We start from the raw sequence: 25,382 nt of genomic DNA on the forward strand, positions 1-25,382 counted from the left end.
CACCTAACCTGCACATCGTTAGACTGTGGGAAGAAATCGGAGCACCTGCAGGAAACCCACGCAGACACTGGGACTATGTATAAACCTCATACGGACAGTCACCTGAGGGTGGAATCAAACCCCGGTCCCTGGCATTCTGAGGCAGCAGTGCTAACCACTGAGCCAATGTGCCACCCCTATGGGTTGATATAAATGGAAGTTAAAAATAGAAATACACTGGAAAAAAGAAAGGAAAGTTTGGACAGGGGGGAGAATCAGATAAGGTTGGACTTGCAGGGAAACAAGTGCAACAGTCAGCTAAAAAATGAGCAAAAAAGTTTCAAGTGAAATACATGGTTATTGCTGCAGAGATTAGTCCAGTGGAAGTGTTTAGGCTGGAAAATCTTAGAACATAAATCATGACTATGAAGCAACTGCAACTAATATTATTGATCAAGATCTGTCCTCTCAAGGGTTTCTGCAACATTTATTTACCTGCTGCTTCCAATGCAAAAACGTTAAAAAGATACACACACAATATTTTAAAGAACCTTGATATGGTCAATCCCTTTATTTTGAAACTGTTAATTCAAATGCCTCAGAGTTCCAGTTATTTTATGCACAAATTTCCTAACAATCCTAACTATGTAAGTATGCTGATTAAGTGAAATTTCAGGTTATATTTGTTGTACAAGAAACCTTTATAGTAATTGGGTGAATAGACTGTATTAGCAGTAATTAGAGTGATAAATTATACAGAATCGCGTTGGTTTTAAAAAAATCATCAACATGGCACACTTTTAAAATTTAGAAGTTACTTTGAGAAGACAGACTAACCCTTCATAACCAAGCACTCAATACTTATTATATCACAGATTGGCAGAATTATTCTCATAGTTCACCAATTAGAGTTCCTGGCAGTACTCACGTTTCAAATAACTAGAAGTTGTCAAATTTGACATTTTGGAAATCAAGAACACCAGAGCAAAGCTTTGAAATCATATTAAATTAGAGTTAGTTAAATGCAAATCTAGGGTGACAGATAATAGAGCTATGAATTGCTTGTTTTAAGCTGTACAGGGAGTTTGGCAGATGCTGGAAATCTGAAATCAAATTTATAATTGCAGGAAATATTCATCAGGTCTGTCAGTGTGAAGACAGAAGCAGGTTTAATGTTTTGTGTCAAATAAGGCTCTTGTTTGAACCAATAAGCCTAATGCTGCTATATATCAATCTGCTCTCTTTTCATGTAACGTTGACATTTTAGACAGTTGATTATAGAGTAAAAGAACACCAAGTATACAATATTGGGATAAAGTAGTTCTCTTGATTAGATTAAAGTTTAGTTTGCAGAAAAAAAACATAAAACACTGCAGCAATGTTAGAAACTGTTACAGCTACCATTTCTTGGAAAAATATTGGGTGGCCAGATAAGTTCTTCGATGCAGTTTACAAGAATTAAGTATGATTAAAAAGCAATAAAAATGATCTTTTCAAGACATTGGCTATCTTACACACTTTACACCCAATGAAGGAGTATAAGTCACTCTTGAAAAATTCTTACAGTGGCTGGGGGTTGACCTATAAGACAAATATAAGACATGAACAACCAGTGTCAGTGCTATTTTGAAATGGATGGGCATATCTTAGACTGCTTTAGCATATTTATAAACAAAAACCTTGAAGCTATGATTTACTTCCATGAAATAATGTAATAAATCACTCATTGGCATGGCAGTATGAGATCAGTAACCCAAAGATTTTGATCTTCCCAAATGACTGTTCACCATCAGGAAAAGCAACTGCACCGTCATAACTGCACAATTGTTTCAATAATAAATTATAGGTTAAAGCAATCTTCCAGCCTATTATGTATTCAATTCTCAAGCTTAAAATTTAAAAGCTTAAACACACAAACCAACAGATTCAAGTACAGCTTCTTCACTGCTGTTGTTAGACTTCTGAATGGACTTCTGAATAAACTAAAATTTTAAGTTTAATGTTGATCGCACTCTCTGTGCACCTTTTCTATAGCCAGTATTCCTCACTCTGTTCTATTACTCCTACGCACTTTATATGGTATGACCTACCTGCATTGTACACAAAACAAAACTTTTCACTGTACCTAGGTACATATGACAACAATAAATCAAATCAAAAAAATAAGTGGATTAACAAACCAAAAATCTGTTGCACAAACTTACTTAAAAAGAAGTTTTGCCATTACTTTCTCAGAACAACAGCAGACAACTTTGCTAGTTATACTGGATTAGTGGTGCTGGAAGAGCACAGCAGTTCAGGCAGCATCCAACGAGCAGCGAAATCGACGTTTCGGGCAAAAGCCCTTCATCAGGAATAAAGCTTTTGCCCGAAACGTCGATTTCGCTGCTCGTTGGATGCTGCCTGAACTGCTGTGCTCTTCCAGCACCACTAATCCAGTATTTGGTTTCCAGCATCTGCAGTCATTGTTTTTACAACTTTGCTAGTTATGTCCACAGCTAAGAAAAAAGTTTTTAAGACAAATAACCCAACAGTATCACACATATGCTTACACTGACCAAAGGCTAGGTAGATGGCCTGCTTCAGTTATTTGCCATATGGCATTGAAACAGCCATCAATTTATCTCTTCTCTCCTTGTAAAAAAGCACATGCCTTCTTGGTTGAGGGTCTTGTGGAGAAGTGGTAGTGTCCCTATCTCTAGATCTTAAGGCCCAGGTCAAAGTCTCACCTGGCTTGAAGGTGTTTCAAAACAGGATAATTAAAAAGGAATTATTGGTGCTTGCTTGCAATGACATAGCTAAGAACTGCAACACATTGATGTAGCAGAAAGGGCAATTTAAAAGAAAACAACCTGTATAACTGGGGTGAATGAAAACTTATCATGTGCTAATGCACAGCATCAGATTTCTCCAATCAAACTACTTCAGAATTTTGCTCTATCCCTGGGGTATTTGTCTTTGTTCAATGATTTTAGGGATGTGTAGTATAGAAAACAATTATGTTATCTTGCCCAAAACAGGATTTGGAGTGAATACAACATTTTTGCCAGTCATTTATATAACAATGTAACAGCACAGGCCCTCGCATGGAAACTTCATCAGATATCAAGCAAGCCATGTCAAACAAAGAGTTACAATTCCTGCTTGTTGCTGTATTTTTTTTCCCATGTCCAATCCCAAAATGTTGTTTTCACAGGCAATCCCTTTCCATAGATGAATTAGTAATCACTGTGCACAAACCTGTGTAAATGTTCTGCAAAACATAAAAATGTTTTACTTACATCAGTCACATCATACATAGGAACTGTTTGGCTTTACAAGTTTTTCTTTAGTTACGGCTTATCATGCGGATATCCATTCAACTATGAATTAGTTACTTTCAGAAAAAAAACAGAATTCAAATAGCCTTGAGCAAGTTCTCGAAGAGCACAAAGCAAAATTGCTTCAGAATAAAGCAACAATTTCACAGTAGCCTGCACAAGCATTAAGTGAATATTATTTTCTGATTTGACATTCTCATGGCAAGTCAAAAAAATTTCGACTTGCATCCTGAATCCTTTAAGGTAACATTTAAATTTGAACAATGCTTTGATTTAGCAGCTGCTTGTCTCCAATAGATCATCTAGAAATTTTACCAATACACCACAATTTATTTTTTCTTTACTTTCCTAGCACTCTCTCCACTAAGACCATGCTGCCTTTTGCAGATTCAACTCAGTCACAATTCCAATCATCTCATTCTCTAACCTCATTTATATTTAACAAGCCATCAAAAAAAAACCTTCTTGCCCGTTATCAATCCCTCCTAATAGTAGCATTTCCTCAAGCACTGTTCCCCTACCTTCAACAATCTTCTGTCCTCAGGAACTTGCACCCATCTCCAACTTCCAGTGCTTATGAAGGTTCTGGAATATGTTGTTACCTCCCACGTATGTGCTCATCACTGTTCAAATCCACCCACAGCAGCGAGAATGCTGCTTGATACTTTGATTAGTACTGTGACATTTTTAACTAAATCACACATTACATTCTGTAACTGTGTTCACTATCCCTCTTTTTAATTATTAGTTTTGTGTGGTATGCAGGCGTCACTGCCAAGGTCAGCATTTCTTGCCAATACATTCTTTTCCAGGAGAGACAGTGATGGTGGGCCTCCTTCTTGAACCAATGGAGTCTACTTCGTGTGGGTACTTCCATAATGCTGTTAAAGGTTGGGAGAGTTCTGGAATAGACACCTGCAACAGTGGAGTTCTAAGTCAGGATGGTGAGAGGCTTCGAGGGGTACTTTCAGGAGGAACTTGCAGGCAGTGTTTTTGCAATGCATCTACTGCCCTTATCCTTCCACGATTTGGAGGTGCCAGTGTTGGACTGGGATGGACAAAGTTAAAAATCAGTTTTATTCAAAAGCACTAGCTTTCAGAGTGCTGCTTCTTCATCATCAACCACCTGATGAAGCAACAGCGCTCCAAAAGCTAGTGCTTCAGAATAAACCTGTTGGACTGTAACCTGGTAGGAGAAAGTGAGGACTGCAGATGCTGGAGATCAGAGCTGAAAAATGTGTTGCTGAAAAAGCGCAGCAGGTCAGGCAGCATCAAAGTAGCAGGAGAATCGATGTTTCGGGCATAAGCCTTTCTTCAGGAATCCTGCCATTCTATAGCCTGGGTGTTGTGTGATTTTTAACATTATCCTTCCAAGTGATGGAGATAATGTGTTCGGAAGGTGCTGTCCAGAAAGTCATGGTAAGTTGACTCTTGTGGTTGGCATCGCTACCACTAGGGCCTGTGGTCTGTACAACTGGCTCAGATTCAAGTGTAACCTGTTCCAGAAATGTGTCATTACATATCTGAACATATTTATTAAAAACATCTACACTACTATTACAGTGCCTTAGTGATGGAGCATATGTTTAGGGTTCTCACTGAGATGTTAAATGTAGCAGGCTGTAGTGCCCTTTCCAGATGACTCTGAGCTACTTGAGTATTGTCTGAACTATACTCATCAGGAGAAGTGCAGAGTATTTCATCAAACTGCTGATTTGTGACTTGTAGTTGGTGGACAGACTTAGTGAGTTAGGGGGCAAGTTGTTCACTGTAGGGTAGCTAGGCAATGAGTTTTCCTTCTGTCCAATATATAATAAATTTTATTTTTTTTCATATATTTATTTGCTTTTCATTCAAAAAATTGTAGATTTACCTCTATCGTGTCTGGCAGAATATTCAATATTCTTCTGCGTAGCAAAGAATCCATTCGTCATCCTAACTGCTCTTTTAACAAATATGTTAAAATGCTTATCCCCTGGTTAGCAACTTAGTAATTGGCACTTTATTAACCTCAGTTTAGACATACATCATTTTAAACACCAGATCACCACTTAACATATAGTTTTAGCAAAAAGTACTCAATTTTCCATAATCATGCCTCAATAAAAACACCCCCTCTCTGGTATCACAATAGTAAAATTGTTTCAGCATTTCATTTTATTGCCATGTTCATGTGATAAGATCTTACAAACCTCCACCACATCCAAGTTAACCAGGTAAAATACCGTCCTGACTCCTAATTCCTCCAATTCTCTCTCTATTGGCAGTGTGGCTACCTACACCACAAGCTGTACTAATCGCTCAGCACCATCTTTGAAGGGGCATTTGGGAGTTGAACAATAAATGCAGGCCTTGCCGCAGGTGCTCACATCCCAAGACTGCATAAAATATATACATTTTTTTCAAATGTTTCACCAAGTTTATCACCCATTTTCAAATGATGTGTAAATAGATTCCAAATCTGCCATTCTATTGTGCTGTTTTATACAGAACAAAATTAATTTTTAAAAAATCCACAAACTCCAATTATTTGGATTGCTTATACAACATGCATCCTGTGGATTAACCAACAATGTCTTATATAAAGCACTATCGGAAAATGCCAACTCAAATTTTAATAAAAGGGAAATACAGTCAATTTTCTCCTATTGATACATCGGTCTATATACATTGAACAAAAAGTATAAATTCACAATCTGTAAATAAAGTTCCATGATTAAATTGCATATGCATAAAATGATAATCTGCAAAACACACAAATGAAACCACAAATAAATATGATTTTCCCATCTAAATTTGAAAGAGGCTTATCATTTATTTTGCTCAGAATCAATCGATCCAAATCATACTTCAGAAGACACTTACCAGACATTTGGTATAAATTAACCAAACTGAAATCATGTCAAATAGGATAAAAATTGTTCTGGTCATCCGAGATTTGAAAACATTTCAGCAAGTGTGAAAAAGCTGAAACGTTTTTTAGTTTTTATTTACAGAGGTATTGATTAGAACCTTGCGTCGATAAAAAGAGATGAGATTCTAAATGACATGCTGTCAAGGGTAGTACATACTGCAAATAGGCTATGTTCAATTCTCTTTCCTCAGGCACTGTTTTGTACTCCCATGAAATGGTGTTGAGGGATGTGTTGGAGAAGGCACATTAACAATCAATCTTAAATCTATTTTATATTTAATACATATTTACCACGATACTATAGAAGTAGGTATACTGTGCATTTTCATAATTTTGAGAGGTCACTTTTCCATCGTTGTATATTCTCCAATAACTTATAACTAATACGTATCTATGTAATTTAAACAGTGAAATTTCAGATTGCAATTTTATTATACTTGGGATATATTTGAGACTGAATTAAGAAGATCATATATAATAATTTCTACAAGGTCTTAGTAAATAATGTTAAGAAGTTATTTTAAAAGAGTAGGCGATTGCAGTAATATATTGTTTATTCATTTGTAGAAGTTTTACAAAGGGCTATACTTAATTGAGCTGTAACACTAGGGGGAACATTTCATGGATATACAGTATTAGTTTTATTGCAAGCCGCTACATTATAATCAACTAGTTGCCTTGGTACAGACTAACAATACTGTGCAATTCTTAATAGTTGCTCATGTGCTGGAGGCCATAATGTGGGTCAAGTGCACTGAACAGCTGCACCTAATGCACTTCTAATCAACAGCAGGAATTGGTATTTATAAAGAGCTTGATAACTTTACCTGAAACAAACGTTAAAATGAAAGTACACTTTACTGAATGAGACACTAGCTATGTTCCAATGTTCACAAAGATTCATTCTAGCAAGTAAAGCAGACAATTTACTCATTGGCAAAAGTTTAACCACAGCATATGTAGAGATGGAATGTTATGAATACCCATTTAAAATAAGGAATCATGCTACAATTCAGAGGCTTTCTCAAACATTGGCATAAAATCTGCTGTACATTTATTTATCTCATAAATATGATTTCTGCAATCCCCTTTAACTGACATGAATATGTCCACATTGGCACATCAATAATTTGCATATACAACTTACCAACAAGTTAAAAAAAGGAACAATTTAGTTACGGTAGATCATAAAGTGTTGTGGAGGGAATTGCAGTGGCACTAGCCAGAAATCAATACAACAAGATGTACCTCTAAAAGGGTGTCACTAAATGAAATAAATACTCAACTCGAATCAAACTAGAAAAAAAATCCATTGTAAAGTCCACTGTGGTCAATTATACACAATGTTGTGTACTACACATTTGCAGGTGGCTACGTTTACCTGTACATTCCATATGGTTCCCCTCTATTGCTACCAGGGCATTGACAAGACGACAGAAGGTAGACAATCAGCCACAGTGACTCTGTCCTCAATTTCTACATAACATGGCTTTAGACTTAAGAAAAAAGAATAACGTTCTGCAATCTCTCATCATCCTCTTGTTCTTGAATAGCAGGTGTATGGGCTAAAAATTGAGTCAAATATTGTGAACAGCCCCATTCACATAGGCTGGTATCCATTCACCAACTCATCCTTTATTTGTATATGCATAGCACTTGACTTTGGTCTGGCTTCCTCAGAGCCAGCTTTCAGAGTGAGCAGAACCTCTGACACTCCTGTTTATATCTGTCAGCCAGGGCTCCCTGGTTGGACCAGGTTAACAGCCCCATTCATGGAACTTATATTCTATTTGGCGTACCTGGCTGACCTCGTTACAATCACCAAAAACCCACTTGAATAAAAAGAACCTTGTGAGGTTACACCTTCCATTGAATATGTACCGTATATAGTATCTTCCAGGCTACATAAATTACACGGCACGTGAATTGGGCATTACTGAATTGGATCATGGGGACATTGCTGCTGTGTACAACATTTTTCAACCCCAATCCCCACTGATACAGTGAAGAAATCCAACATTCAGAGTCTTTCACTGGGTGGCAAGATGACATGCTGCGATAGATCCGGATGGAAGGAGGAAGTGCAATTTGTTCAAGAGCAATCAAAATAGAAAATAATAAATCCTTCACTTTGGAAGGATACATATGATATCTCCCAGAGACAGTTCTACTTGTGAAATGCTGTTAAGTCGTCACTATTACTTTTGATTTCTCTACATTTCCTCTTGTTTACTTCATTCCAAACTTCCAGTTTCTAGTTCTCACTGAAGGATCCAACTTGAAATATTGTCCCACCTTTTCAGGTGCTGATAGAAAATACTACAACTACACAGGCCTATGTTCATTTGATATCTCGGATTGACAAATATGCTATGTGTTTTAATCTCTAGATCAGCTATCACATGCAACTGGAGTTGATGGATGGTGATTAAATAATATTTTTTTTCTTGGAGCTGAAGCGTTTGTTTGTCAGTATCCTAAGAACATTGTTATGACAATTTCAACATTTGGACAGATATTTCTACTGGCACCATCACTGAAGCAAACAAAAGCATGAACGTCAACTGAAAAATAAAAACTGACTAATCGTTTGAACAAATCTGACACAATTGCAAAAGCCTAAAAGCACTGCGTACAAAAACGTAACATGGAAACAAGTAGTTACATCAGTTTGTAATTGTGGATATATCTATTATATTGGAACAAAAAAAAAGACAGAAAGCTTCAAAGTGGTCATGCATTTGAAAGGCTGATCATGGCATTAATCAACACCAGCCTCCTCACTACTCTTGACCCACTCCAATTTGCCTACTGGACCAACAGTTCCACATCAGATGCCATGTCACCTGCCCTTCACAGTTATGCAAGAGTCCTACTCATTGAGTACATTTCACCTTCAACATTATTAACCCCTCGAGACTAATTACTAAACTGAGTGATCTCAGACTAAGCCCCACTGTCTGCAACTAGATCTTCAGTTTCCTGAACCAGAGACCACAATCAGTGAAGATTGGGGACAATATTTCATCCTCACTAACACTTAACATTGCAGCCCCGCAGGAGTGCGACTCAGTCCCTTACTGTACTCACTGTATACCCATGCCAAATACCGACTAATGCCATTTACAAGTTCACTGATGACACCACAATAGTCGGTCGAATCACAGATGGCGATGAAACAGACTACAGGTGGGAGGTAGAAGACCTGGAAAAATGGTGAACTGAGAACAACCTAGCTCTCAATGCCGGTAAAACCAAGGAACACATTATTGACTTTCGGCGGGACGTTACTCATGCTCCCCTACACATTAACAGCTCAGAGGTGGAACGAGTGGAGAGTGTCAAGCTTCTGGGAGTGGTCATCCACAACAAGTTTTCTTGGACTCATTGGTTACAAACACCCAACAACGTTTCTTCTTCCTCAGGCAGCTGAGGAAATTTGGCATGACGGCGAATACCCTTGACAACTTTTATAGGTGTGCAATCGAGAACATTCTGTCTGGATGTATCACTACCTGGTATGGCAAATGTACCATTCAACATCAGAGATGGTTACACAGAGTGGTGACTCGGCCCGGACAATCACAAAGGCCAACCTACCATCTATAGAATCCATCTACCAGGCCCGCTGTCAAGGAAAGGCTGCCAGCATTCTCAAAGATCCATCCTACCATGGCAATGCTTTTCTACAACCTCTACCATCGGGGAGAAGGTACAGAAGCCTGAACACATGCACCAGCCAGTTTCGTAACAGTTTCTACCCTACTGTTAGAATACTGAATGGACTCACAAACTCTTAAAATTTGTCTGTACCTGTGTTTTTGTTTTTGCTGCTGTTTAACTATTATTTAAATATCTATGCTACTTAACTCTGTGATCGGCCTGTATTGCTGGCAAGACAAAGCTTTTCACTGTGCCTCGGTACATGTGACAATAAATTCAATTCAATTCATTTAGAAATGCTGAGGAAAAGATACTCCAGAAAATCATCATACCAGGCACCTGCTCATTCCTAGGCAGAAGAGGACCCTGTATGTTGGCAATCAGGGACTTCACCCAAATGCACAAGGAGGAACAGCAGCAGTAGAGACAAGGTGGGACTCAATGGCCCTCATTGCAGCCGGGCAATAAATTGTGAAACTGTCTGGCTTCTCTATGGACAGGTTGGTGGCTGCTATGGAGATCAACGCCCAGCACCCTCAAAACCTGCTGGAGGTGTGCACAAACCTACAATCCATTGCCTCAGCCATTAGTCCTCAGAAGGATAGGGAATGGGGAAACCTAGTGAGCACTCAAAGTGCCTTTTCTCACAAGGTTACAGGGTGATGTCAGCCACAGGAGGAACCATATACAGAACCCTTGACAAGATAATTGTAGAGCTGACCTGGGTCTCTAACTTCACCCTTCCTGCCACCCCGCATATGATCCTTTCAATTCAAACCAAGAAGGGTCAACTTGCCTCTAGCATTTTCTTGGCACATCTGGCCAGCCTAGACTCATGCTCTTCCTGGGTTCACTCCACCTAACCTCCAGGTCAGAGCAGGCTCCTAGTCTGCCTCCACCTAGCTGTGGAATCAGGTACTGCACTGAGATGCAATGGGAGGGACAGAAAGAAGGCAACATAATAAGGTCATTTTGGTGACAAGAGTGAAGGAAGTTTTTTTGGTAATAAAAGTGCGTACATTTATGTGATGGCATTGACTTTCGTGCATCTGTCTGAGTTTCTCTGTATAGATGCTCAATGTATTTTCTCAGGAGTCAGCAGCAGTTCATGGCTACACACGAGGCTCAATGGATGAAAGTCTGCACTGACAGCGCTATCTAAAAGCAAGGGCAGCACAAGCTAGCATTGGGTGCTCACATTTTTGGACCTCCTGGTGCAACATTCCTAATGCCTGGCTCCCTCCTTGTGCATAGGTGTAGCTGTCAAAGTGTTCTACAGCAGTGGCTGTGTCAGACAGGTGCCACCTACAGACAGGATCAGTTCTGTGGGATGGCCATAGACAGCTCGTGTGCCTGTGTGTTGTACCTTCATCGGCCCTTCAAAAGCCTCATAACTGCTGTTGCTGCAGCCCCCTCTCTCACAGCTCACTTCCTCTCCCCACTCAGAGCTGCATGTAAACATTTTCTTCACGTTGCCCACTTTTGATTTTCCACCCTTTTTCAGTAGCTTCTGTCCTCAACCCCAAGATCAATATCTCTAATAGTAGTCTTGCTTAGTGGCCCATCATGTCAATCCCACAGGATTCACATTTCCCCTGAGTTCCTGCCTGGCCCATCTTTATTTGCCTTCACCTACTTACCCTTTCTACCGAGACCCTGGCATATTACGTGACCATTATTAGTGCCAGGATTCCCCCTTGGACACAGGATGCTCCAGACCGTGGATGAACCCCTCCCATGTTACACCTTTGCCATCCAGGCTGTACAGCATCTACTCTTTGGAACTCCTGCTTCCTGAGTTCACAATTTCACTGTACCCTTGCCAAGAATTGTAGACATCAGACCCAAAGACTAAATTACTGAGGGTCAGTGCTGTGGCTGTGCCACATCTGCAATCCCGTACCCGCTCTTTATGTGGATGGGCATGACAGACTGACCATAGGTAATCCACTTGACTAACAGAACCAGACAACACATGTCCAGATCCTTGACTGGTGCCTATACATCGCCATGATTGCATTAACCCTACCATCCCCAGATTTGTTGCTATGGAGCCAATGGACCGACCATAGCCCACTCCATCTACTGCAGAGGCAGGAGACACCTGTGACCGGCAATGTGCCACAAGGATCGGTGCTGGGTCTACTGCTTTTTGTCATTTATATAATTGATTTGGTTGTGAGCATAGGAGGCATGGTTAGTAATTTTGCAGATGACACTAAAATTGGAGGTGTAGTGGATAGTGAAGAAGGTTACCTGAGGTTACAACGGGATATTGATCAGATTGGCCAAAGAGTGGCAGATGGAATTTAATTTGAATAAATGTGCAATGCTGCAAATCACGGCAGGACTTATACATGTAATAATAGAGCATTGAGGAGTGTTGCTGAACAAAGAGACCCCGGGGTGCAGGTTCATATTTCTTTGAATGTGCAGCTGCACGTAGACAAGGTAGTGAAGAAGGTGTTTGTGTGTTTGCCTTTATTGGTCAGAGCATTGAGTATACGAGCTGGGAAGTCATGTTGCAGCTGTACAGGACATTGGTTAGGCTATTTTGGGAATAATGCATTCAATCCTGGTCTCCATGCTGTAGGAAAGATGTTGGGAAACTTGAAACGGTCCAGAAAAGATTTACAAGCATGTTGCCGGGTTGGAGGGTTTGAGCTAAAGGGAGAGGCTGAATAGACTGAGGCTGTTTCCCTGGAGCATCAGAGGCTAAGGGGTAACTTTATGAAAGGTTTCGAAAAACATGAGGGGCATGGAGAGGGTGAATAGCTAAAGCCTTTTTCCCAGGGTGGGAGAGTTCAAAACTAGAAGGTATAGATTTAAGGTAAGAGGGGAAAGATTTAAAAGGGGCAACTTTTTCAGGCAGAGTGTAATGCGCATATGGAATAACCTTCCAGAGGAGGTGATGGGGCATCTGGATAGAGACATGAACAGGAAAGTTTTAGAGCAATAAGGGCCAAATGTTGATAAATGACACTAAATTAATTTAGGATATCTAGTTAACATGTTCAAGTTGGTCCAAAGGGTCGGTTTCTGTACTGTCCATCTCGGTGACTCTATAACCTGACTGACTTCTGGATGAGACTCCAGACCATGTACAGTGCCTGGTATGGGAGACTGTGTATATAAAGGGGCTTAATGATTAACTTGCTACTATTTCTAGATCCCTGTGTTTTGTCTTTGAAAAAGACTTGTACATGAGAGTGTGTATGAGGTTTTGTTTGCATTGGATGTATTTTATGACTGGACATTATCAACAGCAAAATGCTATAGGCTGCTCCCAGTGAGGATTGAGAATTGCTTTTTCTTGCTCATAGCCTTTCGGGTTCAGTCGCAAACGTCCTGGTCTTAGTTAGATATGTAAAACAGCACCTGTGTGTTCTGAAATCTTTCAAAGTGTGCCGTACATGAATAGCTTAGTTCATTCTACTTATCTTCATTTATTTTGTATAATATTTATTTTGTATAATATTTATTTTTCAGGGCATACTTATGTTTCTGTGGAAGACCAACTGATTAAACAAAAGAAAAATCTATCAAGTCAGATTTCAATCCGGAATCAAACTATTCCAGCACTAACTTCATAGAACATAGAACATAGTACATTACCGTGCAGTACAGGCCCTTTGGGCCTCGATATTGCGCCGACCTGTCATACCAGTCTGAAGCGCATCTAACCTGCACTATTCCATGTACGTCCATATGCTTGTCCAATGACGACTTAAGTGTACTTAAAGTTGGCAAATCTACTACTGTTGCAGACAAAGCATTCCATACCATTACTACTCTCTGAGTAAAGAAACTACATCTGTCCTATATCTATCACCCCTCAATTTAAAGCTATGCCCCCTTGTGCCCACCGTCACCATTCTTGGAAAAAGGCTCTCCCTGTCCACCCTATCTAACCCTCTGATTATCTTATATGTCTCCATTAAGTCACCTCTCAACATTCCTCTCTCTAACGAAAACAGCCTCAAGTCCCTCAGCCTTTCCTTGTAAGGCCTTACCTCCATACCAGGCAACATCCTAGTAAATCTCCTCTGCACCCTTTCCAAAGCTTCCACATCCTTCTTATAATGCGGTGACCAGAACTGTACACAATAAACAGCTGTAGCATAACTTAATGGTTCCGGAACTCGATCCCTCTATTAATAAAAGCTAAAACACTGAATGCCTTCTTAACAACCCTGTCAACCTGGGTGGCAACTTTCAAAGATTTGTGTACCTGGACACTGAGATCTCTCTGCTCACCTACACTACCAAGAATCTTACCATTAGCCCAGTACTTTGCATTCCGATTACTCCAACCAAAGTGAATCAACTCACTTGTCCACATTAAACTCCATTTGCCACCTCTCAGCCCAGCTCTGCAGCTTATCTATGTCTCTCTGTAACCTACAACATCCTTCGTCACTATCCACAACTCCACCAACCTCAGTGCCGTCTGCAAATTTACTAACCCACCCTTCTACGCCCTCCAGGCCGTTTATAAAAATGACAAACAGCAGTGGACCCAACACTGACCCTTGCAGTACACCACTGGTAACTGGACTCCAGGATGAACATTTCCCATCAACCGCCACCCTCTGTCTTCTTTCAGCAAGTCAGTCAATTACTGATCCAAACTGCTATATCTCCCACAATCCCATTCCTCCGCATTTTGTACAATAGCCTACTGTGGGGAACCTTATCGAATGCCTTGCTGAACTCCATATACACCACACTGGTTTACTCTCATCTACCTGTTTGGTCACCTTCTCAAAGAACTCAATAAGGTTTGTGAGGCACGACCTACCTTTCACAAAATCATGCTGACTATCCCTAATCAAATTATTCTTTTCTAGATGATTATAAATCCTATCTCTTATAACCTTTTCCAACATTTTACCAACAACTGAAGTAAGGCTCCCTGGTCTATAATTACCAGGATTGTCTCTACTCCCCTTCTTGAACAGGGGAACCACATTTGCTATCCTCCAGTCATCTGGCACTATTCCTGTAGACAACGACGATTCAAAGATCAATGCCAAAGGCTCGGCAATCTCCTCCCTGGCTTCCCAGAGGATCCTTGTACCATCCGGCCCAGGGGACTTATCCATTTTCACACTCTGCAGGATTTCTGTGTTCATTTATTTTGTATAATATTTATTTTTCATGGCATACTTGTGTTTCAGTGGAAGACCAACTGATTAAACAAAAGAAAAATCTATCAACTATGATGGCACTCCAGCATACAACATTATGCAAAGTCACACAGATGCTTCCACCAGTGCCCATTTACAAAGTTGTGTGGCAAAAAGGCATTGGCACCCATAATATGGCTCTGAGCCTCTAATTGAAAATCTGCAAACTTGAGTATTGCTGAGAAAAAAATATTTTGTTCAATGTTTTCATCTTGCACTCATTAGGACAATATGCAAGAATACCAAAAGGGGAAAACCAATTTTTATACTGTACGAGAAGAAAATTTTGATTGTTTTGCCAGCGTACTCTGGTAGAGTTGGTGCTACAGAGGATGCGAGAGTTAATGGTTGCTAGTTAACTGCCCAGTTTTGTTTTGATTTCAAACCAGGCAGATTGACTGAGCAGGGCAGTGAATGAAGGATGCTTGACATCTTTGATAGCACAGTGGTGTCTTTGAGTAGCAGCATCTCTCACTAAGAAATTCCTTACAGGATAGTATCTGCTGATCCCAAATGGGGAATGGACTTGAAAAGGTGCCATAAGGACCTAATTTCTGGCTGGAGAACCACATCCTGTGCGTTCAAAGAAAGTAAACATTTGAAATGCTGCCATTTGGAGAACTAGAGAACCAATGGATCATCCAGATGACTGTCTAGAAAGAAAACTGTAATCATATTAATGAGTTAACAAAAACTCCAAGGTGATAACCTTGGTTAGAACTACCTTCCTGGGCAGGTGGGACAGCCTCAGGAACAAGCAGGGGATAGACGCTCTACTGGAAAGAAAATACTGAGCATGACCCTTGAGCTCACAGGATTGGTTTTGCCATCCAGAATACAATTGTGTGTGAATGACTAGAACCTACTAGCTGTACAAATGAAAAATTCATCTCCAGCTCATCACCAGCAACAGGGCTTATGCCCTAAACCTCAAATGCAATGACAGTGTAAGGTTAATGTTCTATTTTAACGATGAGAAAGTTCCCACTGCAACCTCAAAGGAAAAGGTCATTCTTCTGGGGACTTAACTGGCTACCATTGTCCATGTCTCTGAAGTCTGGAGCACCATCTGGGACAAAATAAAACAGGATGGGAAAAGCCAATGTAAACAGTGTTCACTATCTGACAGCTATTGCTTATTGTGGCCTCATTGTAAAACAAAAATCCTCATCTACCAGGAAGATAAATACAAACCCATGTGGAGGAACTCTCAGCAAAGTTTTGACATTTCCTGGAGTATGTCATTGTTTGGATCAAAGATTTAAATATGATATCTGTATCATCTAATTCTTGCAGGGACCAATGCCAGTTGAGTAGATTGACCAGTGGTGGTGGTGAACACGCAAAACATCGCAATGCCAGATGGTCAAAGGGAGAGCATCTCAATGTCTCAGCTTGGAAGCAGCCTCACTGAAGTGAGAATTCCAAGTGTAACTCATGGCCAATCTGGGAAATCTTCACAAGCCCAACATAATTCCAGAATAGTTGGATCCTGTCAACCATCAGGTTCAAGAATCATTGTCACTAGGAAGCAATACTGAACTATGTGACTTCCAAAAAGAGGTCTGGGCATTTTCTCTGCTGGGATGAACATAGCCAAAGGTGATTAAATTTTAAAAAGCAGAATTCTTACAGTTCTAGGCCAATGCACAAAGATAAATCTAGAATATAAAAAGATATGGTGGTGAGAAGAGAAAGAATGAAAGATCCAAACAATGCTGACTGTTATAACATGCAAAGTCTTTTCTTGAAGCTACTAGGGCCATCAATAGACAGTGGTCTAATGGACAAAATTCTCTTTGTTCATAGGATGGTGCTTCTCTGGATGTAGGTTTGCTTGCCGAGCTGAAAAGTTCATTTTCAGACATTTCATCATACAAGGTAACATCTTCAGTGAGCCTCTGGATGAAGCACTGCTGATGACTCTTGCTTTCTATTTATATGTTTGGTGATGGCTGGTGATGTCATTTCCTGTGAATTATCAGCAGTGCTTCACTCAGAGGTTCACTCTAGATGTTACCGAGTATGGTGATGAAACATCTGAAAATGAGCCTTCCAGCTCAGCGAGTAAACCTACATCCAGAACCTGAACTTGAGCTACAAATCTTCTCAAAGCTCGCTAAATTCTCTGGTGGTTAGAGTCATGCCTGAAATATAGGAAAGTGGTCATGGTTGTTGCAGGTCAGTCATCTCAGCTCAGGGATGACTCTGCAGGAGCTCCTCAGGATAGTGTCTTGGCCCAATTATCTTCAGCTGTTTCATTAACGATCTTCACTCCATCATTAGGTCAGATGTGGGGATGTTTGCCAAAGATTGCACAATGTTTAGTACCATTCCTGATTCCTCAGATACTAAAGCAGTCCATGTTCAAATGCAACAAGATCTGGACAATATCCAGGCTTGGACTAACAAGTGGCAAGTAATATTCATTCCAAAGAAATGCTAGGCAATAAGAGACAATGTAACCACTGCCCCTTGATGTTCAATTGTGTCACCATCACTAAATACCCCACTATCAATGAGGGTTATCATTGACCAGAAACTTAACTGTACTCATTACACAAATGTAATGGTGTCAGGAGCAGATCAGACACTCTGAATACTGCAGTGAGTAACTCACTTCCTGACTCCCAAAAGTCTGTCCACCATCTACAAGTCACATGTCAGGAATATGATGGAATACTCCCAACTTGCCTGGATGAGTGCAGCTCCAACAATACTCAAGAAGTTTGACACCATCCAAGAAAAAGCAGTCCACTTGATTTGCACTTCTCCACAATCATTCACTCCCTCCACCAACGATGCTCTGTAGCAGTAGTGTGTACCATCTACAAAATGCACTGCAAGAATTTACCAACGATCCTTAGGCAGAAGCTTCCAAATACATGACCACTTCCATCTAGAAGAACAAAGGCAGCAGATATATAGAAACAACACCATCTTCAAGTTCCCCTCCAAGGCACTCACCATCCTGACTTGGAAATATATCCATGTTCCCCCACTGTCGCTGGGTGAAAATCCTGTAATTCCCTTCCTAAAGGCATTATGGGCTAACCCACAGCAGGTGGACTGCATCAGTTCAAATAGGCAGCTCACCACCACCTTCTCAAGAATAGCAAGGACAGGCAATAAATGCTAGCCAGCCAGTGACACCCACATCCTAGAAATGAATTCCTAAAAGTCAGCAATGTGACCAATACATTTGGCTTCTTATAAAACAAAGTTCTGTGAATTGTGCTTCGAAGATTTGGATGTGTAAGAAACCTTTATTATAATCCTGCAATCGTTTCATGATATGTCTGCAACTGTCCAGAGCGTGAGATCAGAAAGAGACACTAGACTAGGGTTAAGCTAGACTGCGTGATAACCCTATATTATTTATAAATTTCCCCCAAAGATCAAGTACCCTGTGCAGTTAAAGTTTTCTATCTAGGCAGTATTTAATACTATTATCTATTGTTGTGTCAAACCTAAACTGACCACTATTGACGTCCATTTTCAGATCTACAATTTTCAGATGACAGTTGTGTCAGCAATTCTGCATTACATTTGTATGCATTCTCAATCTGTTCAATTCTTCAAAACAAATAACTCAGCTTGTCCTTTGATGTTGCTAAACCAAAACTCATTCCATCCCACACCTAGTTTTCCAATTATACCACCTCCCATGTATTTGGAAGATAACACTCTGGGATATATCAAGCATCTGCTTTACCTTGACAGTCACCTCTGTTGAAGACCCACCATTGGCAAGAACGTATAACTGCCATTCAGCTTTTCTAGCTCAGCCATCTACAAACTACAGTAATGAGTGTTTGATAACAAAGACCTCTGCAAGTCAGCAAAAGTACCAATGTTCAAAGCAGTTGCCGTCACTGCTTTTGCATACAACTAAAAGACTCGGACTGTAACAGTACCACATGAGAACGCTAGAGAACATTCATCAATATCTCTGCCACAACCACTAGATTAAAAAAGAAGACTAGAAGACAAATCAGATGTATTCTTAAAGCTAACTCATTAAGTATTCAAGCAAATCTTTAGCAAAATCAACCTTGATAAACTGGACATTGTACCTCAATCGCTAAACAGCATCACCTCCCCATGCCGTGTTTACTCAATTCTCAAGTGGCCAATATTCCAGGGCAAGGCAAATACATGTATGATAAAAGATAATATATTCATTATCATTTTTTTAGAAAATGGAAGTTAAAATAGCAACAGAAGAATTTGTTTAGTATTGGGAAGAATTTTTAAAAACAGTAATTTTGAAAGTTATTTGGACAGTGACACAAATCCTGTTTACTAAGAAAAACTGCAGTTAAATGCCTGCAAAGTGTATCTGTAGTTTTAATGGATAAGATTTTTAAAGTCTTTCTCAGTTCAGAAGAAGCAAAAGAGTTCAGTTCAGAAAGGAGAATGTTTTCTATTCGCAGGAGAATCAAGTCACTCAGGAGAATCATCACTTCAGCATAGTTTTCTGTTGTTATTTGTGAAGTTTCCAAGTTGAAAGAGCACATATACTAGTCTTCAGATTGTTAAAACTGAGAAAGTGTAGGTGTTCAGAATTGTGAAAGGGTCAAGCCTGCAGATTCAAAAAGAAACCATGAAATTATCTCTGCAATCCATTGAAAAGAAACTGAAAGGAGTCAGGTATGTAGAAATGCAAAGAGTTGAGATAGTAATATAATTTCTCTGGACTGGAGTCTCTCTAATGGATAGCTTTGGGATAAAAAAAAATGTTCTGCTGCTGCATAACATCTTTGTAACTGCCTCAGTCTCTCTCCCCCCCCCCATTTTAAGAATCATAGAGATGTACAGCACGGAAACCGACCCTTCCATCCAACTCGTCCATGCCGATCAGATATCCCAACCCAATCTAGTCTCAGTTGCCAGCACCTGGCCCATATCTCTCCAAACCCTTCCTATTCATATACCCATCCAGCTGCCTTTTAAATGTTGCAATTGTACCAGCCTCCACCACTTCCTCTGGCAGCTCATTCCAGCTCTGAGTGAAAGAGTTGCCTCTTAGGTCTCTTTTATATCTTGCCCCTCTCACCCTAAGTCTATGCCCTCTAGTTCTGGACTCCCCTACCCCAGGGAAAAGACTTTGTCTATTTATCCTATCCTTGCCCCTCATGATTTTATAAACCTCTATAAGGTCACCCCTCAGCTTCCGACACTCCATGGAAAACAGCCCTAGCCTATTCAACCTATAGCTCAAATCCTCCAATCCTGGCAACATCCTTGTAAATCTTTTCTGAACTCTTTCAAGTTTCACAACATCTTTCCAATAGGAAGGAGACCAGAATTGCATGCAGTATTCCAACAGTGGCCGAACCAATGTCCTGTACAGCCGCAACATGATCTCCCAACTCCTGTCCTCAATACTCTGACCAATAAAGGAAAGCATACCAAATGCCTTCTTCACTATCCTATCTATCTGAGACTATCTTATCACTTTCAAGGAGCTATGAACCTGCACTCCAAGGTCTCTTTGTTCAGTAACACTCCCTAGGACCTTACCATTAAGTGTATAAGTCTTGCTAAGATTTGCTTTCCCAAAATGCAGCATCTCACATTTATCTAAATTAAACTCCATCTGCCACTTCTCAGCCCATTGGCCCATCTGATCAAGACCCCATTGTAATCTGAGGTAACCTTCGATGTCTACTACACCTCCAATTTTGATGTAATCAGCAAACTTACAAACTATACCTCTTATGCTCAGGTCCAAATCACTTAAATAAATAATGAAAAGTAGTGGACCCAGCACCAATCCTTGCAGCACTCCACTGGTCACAGGTCTCCAGTCTGAAAAACAACCCTTCAACACCACCCTCTAAATTCTACCTTTGAGCCAGTTCTGTATCCAAATGGCGAGTTCTCCCTGTATTCAGTTAGATCTAACCTTGCTCACCAGTCTCCCATAGGGAATCTTGTTGGACGCCTTACTGAAGTCTATATAGATCACATCTACCACTCTGCCCTCATCAATCCTCTTTGTTACTTCTTCAAAAAACCCAATCAACTTTGTGAGACATGATTTCCCACGCATAAAGCCATGTTGACTATCCCTAATCAGTCCTTGCCTTTCCAAATACATGTACACCCTGTCCCCCAGAATTACCTCCAATAACTTGCCCACCACTAAAGTCAGGCTCACTGGTCTACAGTTCCCTGTCTTGTCCTTACCACCTTTCTTAATTTATGTCATGTTGTTAAAGAACACTGAAGCCTCTTGCAAATATGTTTAAGTCATTGACCACATCAAATAACTTTTTAAACAAGTATGATCCACAAAGCCAAGTTTCAAACTGAAATCTGACTTGTCCAGTAGATTTACAATTAGATTTTACTGTCATGCATACTCAAGTATAGGAATATATAAGTACATTGAAAAGTGTACAAAGTTGCCATTCTCTGGCGCTATCTTGGTTGCAAACCTGATTACAAAAACAGCAATAATTTTTAAAAAAGGCAAAAGGGGATAATAAACGTTCAGATATTAGTCTCATTTTAAGTCTGATCTCCATGCAAACCCCAGACAGGCAGTAGCACCATCCGCTGGGATCATAGAACATGCTCTACAGGAATTTTAAAGCTCTCCTTGAAATGTAGCAGCGTTAACAATAGTGACTTGGAGCAGCTTGCTGCCAATAGATAAAAACGATGACAACTTGTCAGTCAAGCTATATTTTACTTTGAGTCACAGCGTCTAATGGAGAAGACAGAGAAGGCGGCAAATCCTGAACAGCCACAGAGGTGGAGGCAAATCCCGACCTCCACATTCCATTCTCCCATGTGACATCTTGCTTCGTGTGCTCAAAGGTTTGGGAGTTAAGAAATCGGTCTGTCTTGCCGTGCAGACGTCAACCAGGAACCCGCCGGCAATCAACAATGACTCCTGCACCAAGATGGCATTTGAAATGCTTCCTGAGAGTCAGCTAAACAAACAATACATTAACGTCAAAAATGTTTCCAAAAATGTAGGGTTATCAACACTGGGCAACTGCTAGGCAAACTAATCAGTCGCTTAGAGTGGAAAAATGAAGGAAGCAAACTGAATTATTTATGAAACAGTATACGTTAAACAAATTATTAAGCAAGAGAAACGAAAAGTCTATACGCATTGATACAGTATTCACCTGCTGACATTCAGTGTAAATAGAGGGAAACAGCTGTAATATTTCTCAATTTTATACTATATTCGTTGTGTTTATTCGACTATTTTACAAATTAGTACAGCTACACGATTAGTTCAACACTACAAACCAGTAAATAATAAAGGAGGTTACTTAGTCTGGTCTATTCTATCGTAATGATTATCGATTGCGTAAATTACATTTAAATCATCTCATTACTCTTTGAGGAACAGTTATCATTGAACCATATTCCGTATTATAATGTATATTTCTTGCTCCTCCTGCAACAAATGTAGAACAATGAAAATCTAGTCAGTATCACAGCAGTCTCTTTTGGTGTAAAATGTATCTGCAATTATAAATGATGACTTTTTATTCCTACTAATGCAAAATATCTATTTTGAGAGTTATTTATGAGAGGGCGGAAGACGCAGCGTTGAAGGTCCGTGTAGGGCGAATCACACCAACGCTCAGGACCATGATTGCCTTAATTGGCCATTTGAAGTTTAACTTTGATTGGAAAACACTGTGGCTGGAAGTTTCAATATTTAGACTCTTTTTTTGCAAAAAAAAATTAACATGTCTGAACAGAAGGTCAGCTTTTCTTTTAAGTCAGCCTTTGTTTCAGTATTCCTCGTGCTTAAAACGCAGAACCCCATTCAACACGAGTTGAGAAATTCCTCCGGTTGCTATGCAGAGGGCGAGGGTAAATCTTCAACGAATGAATTCTCGAAGATCCGACAGAACTTCTCCCAAAAATCTTAAACAGGTAAATGCTGACTACGTTTACTGAAAGAAAAGCATCAAGAATAACAGATGTCTTCACAAGCACTAATTTGCTGTAGCTTTTCAAAACAAAAACGCAATACGGTTTAAATAGTGGTAGTTTTGAAAAGTTGAACTATTTTCTTTGAGGAAGTTAAAAGTTTACAAATGCAGAGTGCAATTTGTGAGGAGCTTACCTTAACTTCACTCCTGAGATAGCAGCGCTCACCATTAGCATTGAACGCTTCTAGTCTGGGCAGGTCACTAGTTCTTGTAAAGGGTGCCCGGGAAGTTGACTTTGTGTCGCTTACCTGTCTCCAGGGGGTAGCGCCTCTCCTGGGCCACCCTCCGGCGTTGCTGGAGGGTGCAGTGAGTCCGTTGACTGCAGTGATACAAGGCGGCCGCCTCACTCTGAACCAACTGCCGCCCACATGAAACCCTGGATCCGCCGTTTTCATCCAGCCTCCTCCCAGTGACTGCATGTCCACACACTCCTCCTCCCCGGATAGGGAAGATCTGTCACCAAACCACGCGAAAAAAAAATTAATGAGTCTCCATGGAAACTGATGGAAACCAGCTCTGTTCTTTTTGTTTTAATTGTTGCTTAATCAGCTCAAGTTGGACTCTCCCACTCCGAGCATTGCTGATCCTGTGGAAATACCTGGTGAGACGTCCATTGTTCATTGGCATTCTAAGGATAGCTTACCTTTTTAAACCATGCTGAGGTCAGCGAGACTCTAGGACCCACCGTGTGCATTTAATGGTGAATGCAGAAGGAACTCCTTTTAACCAGTCAATTCTGAGAGCCTGCAAACTTAGTACTACAAACAAAAGCAGAAATTGCTAGAAAAGCTCAGCAGATCTGACTACATCTGTGGAGAGAGTTTGGAGTTAACGTTGTGACCCTTCCTCAGTTCTGTTTTTGTTTCTGATTTACAATATCCACAGTTCTTGTGCTTTTTGCTGATAAAACCATTTGAATCGATTTATTTGATTTGATTTATTATTGTCACATCTACCAAGGTACAGTGAAAAGTTTTTTGTTTTATGTGCAGTACAGGCAGATGAGACCATACAAAGTACATTAGGGTATTAGAACAGAGCAAAGAACACCATGTTGCAGCTGCAGAGAAGGTGCACACAGAATGAGATCAACATTCAATTTAAAATTTGAAAGGTCTATTCAGAAGTCTAGTAACAGCATGAAAGAAGCTGTTCTTGAATCTGTTAGTGGTTGAAGTCAACAGTACAGATGAATTTCAGGGCAGACTAAATTAGTATCAGTGGACAAGGGAAAAGAGGGCATTCGATGGAGCACAAAGGCAGATATGGTTTAGATTAGATTACTTACAGTATGCCCTTCGGCCCAACAAGTCCACACCGACGCTGCAAAGAGCAACCCACCCAGACCCGATCCCCTAACACTAGGAGCAATTTAGCATGGCCAATTCACCTAACCTGCACATTTTTGGACTGTGGGACGAAACCGGAACACCCGGAGGAAACCCACACAGACACTGAGAGAATGTGCAAACTCCACACAGACAGTTGCCTGAGGTGGGAATTGAAACCAGGACTCTGATGCTGTGAGCCACCATGCCACCCACTTATGCTGAATATTCAATTCCATATCAGGTGAACCAAATTAAGGAGATCTAGAGAGGTTGAACACAGCCAATAACTAATATGTTCCAAACATGTACGTCATTTGATTTTCATGTAAAAATAATGTGTTTTCAGGGAAGGGAGAACATGCTTGCCAAGGCTGGAAATACAGGAGCCTGACTGGCATCAGGAAAGGGAAAAGGTAGGTTTATATATCAGGTGAATTGCCAATATCACAGATGTCTTAACTGCCAAAGCCGTATTGGATTCAAACATAACTCCGTTTCTCTCTCTACCGATGCTACCAGATCTGCTGACTTTCTACACCACTTCCTGTTTTTAGTTCTGATCTCCAGCATTTGCATTATGCTAATTTTATTGCTGTTATAAACAGCTGTCTGTATTTTTTATCCTGCAGATGTTGGTGGCTTTTTTTTGCCAGAATATTTTTTTACTCCAGATTTCCAACATTTGCAGTATTTTGTTATTTAAAAAATAAATCACTGCAGTAGGGAATACTGAGATGCAGAAATATTCTGGAACACTAACCTAATTATGTTAGTGTTTATTGATGCTCCTTCACCACTCCATGAGAGAATATTTCAATCATTTGGGTTCATTGACACACAACCTATTCTGTTATATTTCAGAGTCTGGGAAAAATTACTCTGAACAGGAATTTGATTAACTCCTCGTAAATCGTGTATGGTTCCAAAAATTGTACAAAAGGAAATAGTTATCTGCTGATTCATAACAATGGCCTTACAGAGTTTTCATAAGTGAATAACAACACAAAGATTGT

At 40.1% G+C, this 25,382-nt stretch overlaps 1 protein-coding gene across 4 annotated transcripts in view; it reads right to left on the minus strand.

The window, feature by feature from the left end:
- Positions 1-23,597, minus strand: part of LOC140480035 (uncharacterized) — a 53,202-nt gene extending 29,605 nt beyond the window's left edge. The window contains exon 1 of one of the 4 annotated variants that reach the window (XM_072574575.1): positions 23,173-23,597. In XM_072574575.1, the coding sequence (XP_072430676.1) occupies positions 23,173-23,457 (285 nt within the window). In that variant the 5' untranslated portion in view covers positions 23,458-23,597. Of the gene's footprint in view, positions 1-6,164; positions 6,247-23,172 lie in introns of those variants that run through there. The other 3 variants (XM_072574577.1, XM_072574576.1, XM_072574578.1) reach the window with 3 other exon arrangements.
- Between the last annotated feature and the right edge of the window lie 1,785 nt (positions 23,598-25,382).

Source organism: Chiloscyllium punctatum, chromosome 7 (assembly GCF_047496795.1).
Source record: "Chiloscyllium punctatum isolate Juve2018m chromosome 7, sChiPun1.3, whole genome shotgun sequence".
Taxonomy (NCBI): Eukaryota; Metazoa; Chordata; class Chondrichthyes; order Orectolobiformes; family Hemiscylliidae; genus Chiloscyllium; species Chiloscyllium punctatum.